The sequence below is a fragment of the Notothenia rossii genome, assembly GCF_949606895.1.
Source record: "Notothenia rossii genome assembly, chromosome: 10".
In the NCBI taxonomy this organism is placed as follows: Eukaryota; Metazoa; Chordata; class Actinopteri; order Perciformes; family Nototheniidae; genus Notothenia; species Notothenia rossii.
Genome location: NC_136908.1, coordinates 24303119 through 24313223, shown reverse-complemented (window position 1 = coordinate 24313223; position 10105 = coordinate 24303119). Strand labels below are relative to the sequence as shown.

The window sequence follows — 10105 nt, the reverse complement described above, 5'->3', positions numbered from 1 at the left end:
ACAAATTGATGAAAAAGGCAATAGAGTCTGTAATAAAACCAAGCATCCGTCGTCACCAAATAATCACATAATGGCTTCAGTGACAATAATGATGTTTTGTTTTACAGGTTTCATGTGTAGGCTACCTCAGTGGCGGACTGGCCATCGGGGCGACTCCCGATGGGCCGGTACCGAAGTGGGCCGGTCGGACGATGTGGGCCGGTCGGATAAGTCACTAGCACCCCCCGTTGACAATTTACTAGTGGTACCGAAATGGGCCGGTCGAGATGCCCGGGCTGATTTTTAGACCCTGCTCGTTGTAGAGTAGCCTAACTGTTAACTGGAGAATATATGTTTCCAATTAAACCAGCAAATTATGTGAGGAGGTTGTGTTTATGTCAGGTGCAGTAATTGTGTTTTGTTCTGTTTTTATATCTGATAAACAATTCACTGTGGCTGCATGTTTTTGTCTTTTAGTTTTGACTCCAGAGAATATTTTGCAACCCGCTTTCTTGACTCATAGTTTAAGGCAGGTTTCAATATTAATTTCGATAATAGCTTCTATAAAAGGGCAGCAAAACGTTTATTTCCGGCCAGGAAGATATGAAAACTGTTGTAAGCATCAGGGGACAGGTGGCCCTCCAGATATGAAATTGCAGTTATTATTCATCAATTAAAATGCAAGTCTAACTAGCCTATATGGGGTTGGACGGATAATCGATCGATGAAAAATTGACATTTCGAAAGCTTTTTTGGTTCAATTTCAGACACAACAATGAGAACATGATTGTTCCCCAGAAGAAGTCATTAGTCTTTAACTTTATTCACATTAGAATCTACACCTAAAGCCTAATGCATATTACCTGTTCATGTAGCCTATATGTAAAAACAATAAATGAACCAAATATAATAGAATGCGAATGAAACAACATTTTCCTCGTGGGCTAGTTATGAAACGGTGATATATTTTTTTTACTTTATCATAAATATATTCAAACATTTAATTTCGTTTACCTTAACTCTAGTAATTATAATGAAACATTGTTCTCTTTAATATGAGCATTTCTTATTGACAATAATTTAAATTCTCCACCGTTCTTCCGGCGCCTCAGCGACAGGTCATTGACATTTGATGCATAAATCAAAACGTCCCTAAATTAAATACAAATCTTTGCAGAGTGATCTCTTCTGTAGGAACTACTGTTATTTAGTTTGTAGGCCTATCAGTAGGCTACAGATGACGGCAGAAATAACGCGTTTTCACCGACCGGGGTTTATTTGCATATAAGCAAAATATTTAAATGCATGAAATAAACACGAAGCTTTCAGCATTTTTGTTCAGATATGACAAAAGTAGACAACATATTTATATCCAAAACGAAAAATAAAAGACTACTTTTAAAAAGTTAAAGCAAACAAGTACTATATTTTAAAACAAAAATAGAAGTCACCATGGGCATTTAAAGAAAAGCACAAACACATTTTGGGAATAAGAACCCAGATGTTAGTTATATTTCATTAATAAAATGACTAGGGAGATGAATGAAGACTTAATATGGTGTTTCTGATTTCTATAAAGACACATATTATTCAATTAGGAAACGGTAAAGAGCACCTGCTGCTGGTTTCTTCAATCACCAGCTGATTCCACGTCAAAAGGATTACATAAAAAGTGAACGATGATATAATTAAATTAAATAGACCTAAATAAAATAATTTAGGAAAGTCAAGTTTGAATGTTCACCTTCATTATAAATAGTGTATGACCTTTACATAAGTGTTGCAAAAATGCCTGAAGGAAAATCTGACATAAGGAAAACAAATATCATATTGACAACGTCCAAATATTCGGACATTGAACCGAATGATGCTGCATTTGACGATCAATTTAAAGATAATTTTTGTTTGAAACAATCACATCAGTGGCTTAAGAAGGGTGCAGAAATGCGCGTGACAATTAAGTGATTAGCTTGTTCAATGTATTGATCGGGAATTAGGTGTATTATAGGGATCAATGGCGCATGTGTCTGTCTCCAATATGCAGGGTTCTGATGGACAGCATGTGTGTTTACCCTGCAACTCGAGATCAGGGTGAAAATCCAATTGACCAGTGTGTGTGTTGGGTGTGTGTGTGTGTGTGTGTGTGTGTGTGTGTGTGTGTGTGTGTGTGTGTGTGTGTGTGTGTGTGTGTGTGTGTGTGTGTGTTCGCATCCCTGACCGATTGGATTTCCATTCATTTACCTGCAGCCTCGGAGTTTTGGGAGAAAAAACAAAACATATGTCACACGGATGTATCTCTCTTTGCAGGATGGGCTTTTGTTTGGTGTAAATTGCTGTAATGTATGGTGGTGTGTTTTAAAGAGATAAAGACAATCTGTATCATGAAACACATTTCTTCTTCTTTCTTCTTATTTGAGTTTTTAAAAGAAGGGGGAAAAGAGAGATGACATTATCTCTACCTCTGTGGCCGCAGGTTGTCCCTCTTAAAGCCCCCTCCCTTCTTTTAATTGATTTCTCATAATTAACTCAGTGTGTTCATCGATTTCCCTGCGACCCCCCAACACTGCCTCGAGATCGGCAACCTCATTATTTCCACGTTAACCCGAATAATCCCGAATAAATACTGACCGCATTCAATAACAATTAGACTGCGACAGCACTAAATAAAGCCTTTTCCTTTAGGTGGCCTGCACTAAAATAAGAGAACTATGCAGTGGGGTAGCTACACACAAAAAACACACGAAGAAGAAACATCTTTATAAAGGCAGGTTCTTTGAAATTCAGAAAGTTCTTCTCTTCATTTTGTTTCTTGCATGATGCATGATGAAAGCATGCACTGCAGCAAGGTTATTTTTAAGAAATTGTAAGAAAAGTAACAGAAAATCATTCCAGATGTTAATCCTTAAAGCTCAGACTATCTACAATGGCAATTACATCTCAACAATTTGATCAATTAACCCAATGAGCTATTACACACTCAGCTGCTTATGTACACATGCATCAGTCACTGTGACCGGTCAGTGTGAGAGGTGGTAGTTGAAGGAGGAGGTCAAACAAGCCTATTAAGACTTCTTCTGCAACGGCAAAATCCAAATCAAGAAATGTATTTGCTTTTATCTACCAGCAGCATTATCTTAGTGTCATTATTTATTTAGAAACATGTTTGGAATGTGACATTTAAGAGGTTGAACAAATATTGCAGTCTCTTCTTTTTCCTGCACATTCAAGTTTCTAAACTCTGAGAGACAAGGCCCATAAAAAGTGACATTGTGTGAGTTATTTATACTGTAATGTGTATGGATCTCAAACGATTTGCTTTAGATTAAAACATGACATTTAAAAAATGTGTATGCAAATTTGTGTTATCACTGATAAATAAATGGATAAGGTAAAACATTGAAAATAAAGAATGAAGTAAAGTTAATTCTTGACCTTGGAACCAATTGACATAAGAGAAAGTCTCAGGAAAAGGTCCATTAAGTAGCAGTGCTTGTGATAACATTTTCAAATCCTATTTAGAAGATGGACTTTAGTTTAATGGGAAAAAAAACATTCAGAAAACGAAAAAACGGTTTTAATTTACAAACAGGAGTGACGATGGGGATTATGAGTGCATGTTACACTGGACTTGCAGAGCAATTTATGTAAAAAAAATAACAATAAGGGATTTTATGAAAAATAGTTGCAGAGTAAATTAGAATTTAGCAAGTAAGACCAGAGTTCATTGGAGTGGAAAGTGAATAGAAACATGAAAAAAAGAAAAGGACAGATTACATGAAACTTGACAAACAGAGAATAGAACAAAGAGAATAGAAGAGGGTAAAGAAGAGATAATAGAGTAAAATAGAGGGGGCCAACAGGGACAGCAAGCAGAAAGAGAGGGAGGGAGGTGGGTGATGGTGTTGGTCACGGGGGGTTAAAAGAAGGAGGCGTTTAAAGCTTGTGAATTAAACGCTGTGAGGCCCCGTGTCCTCGGCACGTGCACGGGGCCTCAAGAATAAAAGGAGCTCCGGCCCATCTGGCTTTTTAGAGGCAGAAAGAAAAGGGGGAGAGGGAGGCCGGGAGACTTAGAGAGAAAGGGGAGAAAAAAGAGAGAGAGAGGGGTCCTGAGTTGCTCAATGGAGAGAGCGTGGCATAGCACAGCCAGGCGTTTAGGGCGCTTGATTCCCTATGGGGGTCCCCGATAGTAAAGAAATATAGCCTCTCATTGTAATGTGAGGTGCTTTTGAGTGAGCGTGTGCTCTGAAAGGGTTGGGGGGTTAGTGTCGGAGCGACGGGCAGAAAACACAGGAACATTGAGGAAGATAATGATTTGAAATCAAGAAGAAAATATTTTTTGTTTGTGTAAAAAAGTACCATGTGTCAAATTAGGTGTGGTAATCAGGGTCAATAAATCAAACTCACCTTTAATATATGTGTTCGTACCTTCACACACACACACACACACACACACACACACACACACACACACACACACACACAGCTCTCCTGCAGTCAGCATCTTAGCTGTTTCCATGGAAACAGCTAAGATGGACCGCAACAAGAAAAGGTGTGTGTGTGTGTGTGTGTGTGTGTGTGTGTGTACAGCAGCAGGTGATGAGGCTCAGCCCATGGCAGACAGTGCCTCAGCATCTGGGAAAGTGATTTCTTTCCAATCTAATGAAAGTTATATTAAGGTCATAGAAGAAGAAGAAAACAGAAACAGACATTGTATCCATCATTAAAGGAGAAAATAGACCTCAGCGGGCAACAAAAAAATAAACTGGACATGTGTAAGGACTAAAGGAAAGTTATAGCAGAAGAGAAACATTTTTTCACACATTTGATTTCTTCCAGTAGAATTCTTAAAATGTGTTTTTAGTTTCTGAATTTTACTTCATTTGCATGTTATATGAAATGTTTAAAAGATTCACTGCAGATCCTTGATTCCTAGCCTAAGCCCCCTGACACATATTGGACATGTTAGTGACCTGATGAAGGCTTCATGCCACAATGTGGTGGTTAAATAAAGGGCACACACCTCCAGTACATTGATAGTTGGAGTGCATAGTTACTATCCGCTCTTAGTTGTTTGAGCGTATTGTTGAAATGTAAAATTATTATTTAAATCTTGAATTACATGAGTTTCCTGTTTTTTAAAAACTTTTTTTGAGGAATTTCCTAGCTTCACTAGACTGGGAAGAATACATGTGTTTTAATTAACATGAACAATGGCTCTGTTGCATTCAAGTGTCACACTTAGTCAGTGCAGTGAACCAGCATTCACAATGCGAGGACACTGAAACTCAAGCAGCTAAATGGATTTCAGCCATCATTCATTGTATTATTCAAAATGTGGTTTGTGCTGTGACATGTACAAATAATCTCTGTTTAAAAGGCCTAGGTTAAAATACACTTCCTGTCAATTGCTCTTTACTTTTTGAAGGTTTAAAGGCAAATCAGTGTTTAAGTTGAAAAAAGCTGCTCTGTGAAAAAAAAAAAACTTTTTAACAGCATTATTTTTTTTTCGAGCTTTATATCAAATGACTGACATACACTTGACACACGGTTGGACATTCTGTCCAATCAAAGCATTTGAAAAAGGTTTTTTCTAAAGGGAATGAGAAAAAATACTATATTTATGTATTGATCTTTTTTTAATATTGATACTATTTACCTGATATGAACTACATTAAGACACTATTGATCATAACCAAATGCTAAAATCCAATATGATAATACATTTACTTGAAAGGAAATTCATTAAAAATTGAAGAAAACACATTAACATGTGACTACTTTTAGACCAATTAAAACATTGAATTCATTAGAAATTAAAAGCTTTGATTTAGTTTGATGGTTTTTACTTTGAGGCACTTTCATATTTCCCCCATGGAGAAATATGAAAGTGCCACTATTTACACATTGAATTACACCGGCATTAGAAATGGGCATCAATGGTTGGATTACAGGATAAATCAAAGTAACCTTCCTATCTGTGAACTTTTCTGTCACAAACAAAACAAGACCACTAAAATTAGTTTAGACTAAAAGACACATGAGTAACGGTACAAATCCAAATATGGTGGTCAGACGGCTCCTCAGGGAGGAGAATGCCCGCCGAGTGGACTGTGTTTCCCGGAAGAGAACAGCACACCGCCCTCTCCTCCTCCCACTGCACGGTCCCCGGTGACCGTAGCGACAATGCGGAAATTGAACATCTGAAAACCAAAGCAGATCAGCGGGGAGCGGTAAAGTACTCCTTGTCAAAAAACAAATCAGGAAAGAGATTATAACCTGGATGACCATATGGGTGAAGTTGAGGTCTCTGTGTGTGAGAAAGGAGCTCCAGAGGTGCAGCATTATGACCTCAGGTACGTGAACGCAACAGTCTGGCGAAGCTATTACATTAATTGTTATTTAGCTGACGCTTTTATCCAACATGACTTAGCGTACATAAGTTTATAGACTTGCCTAAGGGAGCAGTTTGAGGTTAAATATTTTGCCTAAAAAATACTTCTTGAGTCTTGACTGCAGGCGTGGGGATCGAACCACTGACCCTCTGATCACCCCTTGAGCCAAAAAAGCCCTTCAAAAAAGCCCTTCTTGACATTGTTCTATGTGTTTAAAGCTGCTTGGTGTAAGTAGCTTTGGTATAATAAGTATCTTTGTTTATGCTTTTCAGAATATAGGCCATCATAGAATACTATCAAAAATAATGTGCACTTCCTTGTAGATAAACAAAAGAGCCAAGATGACCCAGGCTCCATGGATAATCTAGTTTTTCAGTGCACTAAAAGCATAAATGTGTCTGGCTCTCTCTGTTCCTGCAGGTCGTCGCTGCGGAGCATGCTGCCGCAGAGCTTGCAGCGACACCTTGTGGTCCAAAGTCCGAACTGCTGCTCTCTGTTCCCCGAAGAGGAGTTCAACCGGGGCCTGAACTACTCCTTCATCCTCGTCCTCACATGGGCTGTAATCATGTAAACACATCCAGTTATTGTTCAATTACATCATCCTTATAAAGTGAAGGAACTATGACAAAATAAAAACATGTAATGTGTGTTTTGGAGTAAGATTAACGCCCTTAAAACACTTTGTATCACCTTAAAGGCAACTAACTATTTACTTTGACTAATTAATCTGACTTTTTATTTTATTTAATCAATTCATTTTTAGATAAATTGTTATAAAATGCCAGCCACAAATGAGCTGACATTGCTTATTTTGTCCAGCCAAGAGTAAAAAAACGTAAAGATATTTGTCATTTTTATCGTTCTATAATGAAATAAGCACCATTTTCCAAATTGGAATAGTAAATCATTTAACTAACTATTTCAGCTTGTGTAACTATCCACATTTTTATGATTTTACACCATTAATCTATGTAGGCAGCACACACATTTTATTCTCCTTATAATGAAATTGAATACATTGACATTTTTAAACTGATAGATATCACCATGGAACTTTTACCCAGTTGATTGTTTACATGGAGACGCACAGTTTTGTGTTACAACATTCTAAATTGATATACTCAAATATGAAAATGCCCTCTAATGCTAACTTTTGATGAATTTAGGGGGAAAATAAATCAAAGACATGCTAAGGCAGCAAAACTCAAAATGGACCCGTGCTTTCATCACTTATTAATGACTCTGTTTCTTATTTTCAACAGTTTAATAATAGAACTTTCAACAACAAGTAGGTCTGGTGAGTATTTAGTGTAGGATGGGAAACTCCAAATTTCAGTTTTAAATTCTGATATATTTAAAAATAATAATTGTTGCTTGTCTTTTTCTGATGCAGGACAATTCCAGTTTTACATCCTACTTCTTTCCCTGTTTGGTGAGCTTTTGTTTAAAGCTGTTTAAACATGGATTTATATTTATATTCCTTAAACCCACAGAGAGTAACACAGAAATGTGTCTGACATCAGTCACACAGATGCACAGGCACTGTTTGATAACCCTGCGGTATAAAGCAGGATATCGGAGGGGAAGGGGCTGGGGGTCTGCGGCACTGAGAGATTGGCTTTGCACGGACGCCTTGTGACTTTAAGATCCTATTTGGTCCACTGGCTTAAAATCTAAAAAAAGGAAATCTTGGGACTAAGGTGCTTTTGACCAGATAAGTCGAGCTGGGTGTGAATTTGTATTCTTAACCGCAGCCCGGAAAACATTTTTCACTTCTCTAAACACTGAAGCGTTCCTCTGTTACATTTATCACAATTGAGCTCAGGTTGAAAAGTGTAAAGTGGACACATTATCACACTTCCCATAAATAAATCAGTCCTGAAATTAATTTGACTTTTGTGCAAAGATTTTTAAAGTGAATTGTGTGTTCAAACAGGTTCAGAATTGAGTGTTTTTTTTCATATTGTACGTTTTGTTTTCTACGACAGTACATCAATGGAGTGTATGGGCGAAAAAAAACCTCACATTTAACACTTTAATATTTCCTGAACACATCTCTTTTATCTCAACAATAATTCATATTTTGGCACATTAAGTTATAGCGTATACATAGGTTAAAATAGGGTATTTATCACATTATATTTGACTTAATAACCAATTATGACAGAGCTTTTGAACATATCAAATTAGGTTAATATTGCTCCTAGATTTAGATTTGTTTTTGTTACAGCAATCTATGTAATTCTCAGTAGTTTCTCCTCTCTGTCCTGTAGCTGCTGTCGTTTTATTGGAGAAGAAGAGGAAGAGCGCGGGTTCAGTTCCGCCGAGGAAAGAACAATTGCAAACAACCTCAGCACTCGTCCAGCAGGTTTAATTAAACACAATGTAACTGAACACACCAGAGGGTCGCTGTGTTCACACTGCCGCTCTTCTACACATTACGCAGCTCTAAAGTCACTATAAGATGGCAGAAATGTCTTTTGATTTGCGGAATATGCACTTTTAAAAAAAACATTTAATGATGGTTTTACATTATGTCTCCTTAATAATCTCACCTCAATTCATCAGATTTCACATCAAAATATCACTACAATATTCTCCTGCTGAGGTACTGTAAGTGTTATGTTTAATGAGAGAGAATATACACTAAATATGTGTCATTACGAACAAATCAACATTGTTTGAACACATCAAACACTAAAAGACAGCATTTTTCAGTTTATTTCTGCTAGAAAATATCTACTGTAAAGATGTTAACAGAATTGAATAATAAACAAATAAACATATAAAAAAGACTATTCCAGTAAATCAGAATACCTTTATTAGTCCCACAGAGGGGACATTTGCAGCGTTACAGCAGGAAAGAGCCACAGACAGCTTAGTGTTGCATATCTTAAATGCGTAAAAAAAAAGTACTAAGTTATAATATAATGAACAATATGCTAAAAAAGTACTAAGTTATAATATAATAAACAATAAACAATATGCTAAAAAAAGATAAAAACTAAAAAAGTTACATAATTTTCAAAAATACCGATCAAAAACAAATCAAATCTACAAATCAAATCCTGTAGCAGTTCTTAGGATTTAGAAGCCCGGTATATATTACAGTTATTAAAGATGGCATATGTATATAAAGTATATATTGCACATAAAGCACATATTGCACATAGTTTGACGGTATTTAACAGTAGCAAGTTACACAATTTACAAAATAGTATTTAAGATTTTTAATAAAGCCGGTTACACAAAAAGTGTAGACTTTGGAATAGATTTAGTGAATAGTGAATCTATTTCTGTGTGAGGTACAGAAGCATCACATGTGAAAAAGAAAAATAATAAACATGAATTGTTATAATAAAGTCTAAGGTGTTTTATTTCATAATAAAATGTCATAAAAGGCTCACACTGTTATTGGATATTGGAATAAAGTGTAACTTTTCTCTCTCAAATCATACTTTGTCTAAAATGTTTTAAATGCTGAAACATGGAAATTATCTATTTTTTATTTGAGGATGTCCTGTTTATTCTACAATTTTACAACCATCATTGCTTTTTAAAGCGGTGACAAAAGTCTTCTTTGATAAAGTGTACTTTAAAAAAACAAAACTGGACTTAAATCGAGGCAATGTTCGATTGCTTCATATATTATTGCGACACACTGACGGAGAGGTAGAGTGAGACACAGATGGAGTGAGAGAGAAAGAGACAGCGACCCATACAACACCATTCAT

General features: G+C 36.4%; 1 protein-coding gene across 1 annotated transcript; it reads left to right on the top strand.

Annotated features, from left to right (window-relative positions):
- Positions 1-5871: 5871 nt before the first annotated feature.
- Positions 5872-9768, top strand: LOC307023101 (uncharacterized protein). Its single transcript, XM_079656132.1, has 5 exons — positions 5872-6332; positions 6792-6938; positions 7634-7668; positions 7765-7803; positions 8645-9768. Exons 1-5 carry the CDS (start codon positions 6268-6270, stop codon positions 8743-8745), a joined length of 387 nt encoding a protein of 128 aa, XP_079512258.1. The 5' UTR covers positions 5872-6267; the 3' UTR covers positions 8746-9768.
- Positions 9769-10105: the final 337 nt, after the last annotated feature.

Excerpts from the sequence above, each read along its gene's own strand:
- LOC307023101 (XM_079656132.1), top strand. The coding sequence starts at position 6,268 with ATGGGTGAAGTTGAGGTCTCTGTGTGTGAGAAAGGAGCTCCAGAGGTG. Across the intron at positions 6,333-6,791 it reads GTGCAGCATTATGACCTCAG|GTCGTCGCTGCGGAGCATGC; the intron begins GTACGTGAACGC and ends CTGTTCCTGCAG. Across the intron at positions 7,669-7,764 it reads TTCAACAACAAGTAGGTCTG|GACAATTCCAGTTTTACATC; the intron begins GTGAGTATTTAG and ends TTTCTGATGCAG.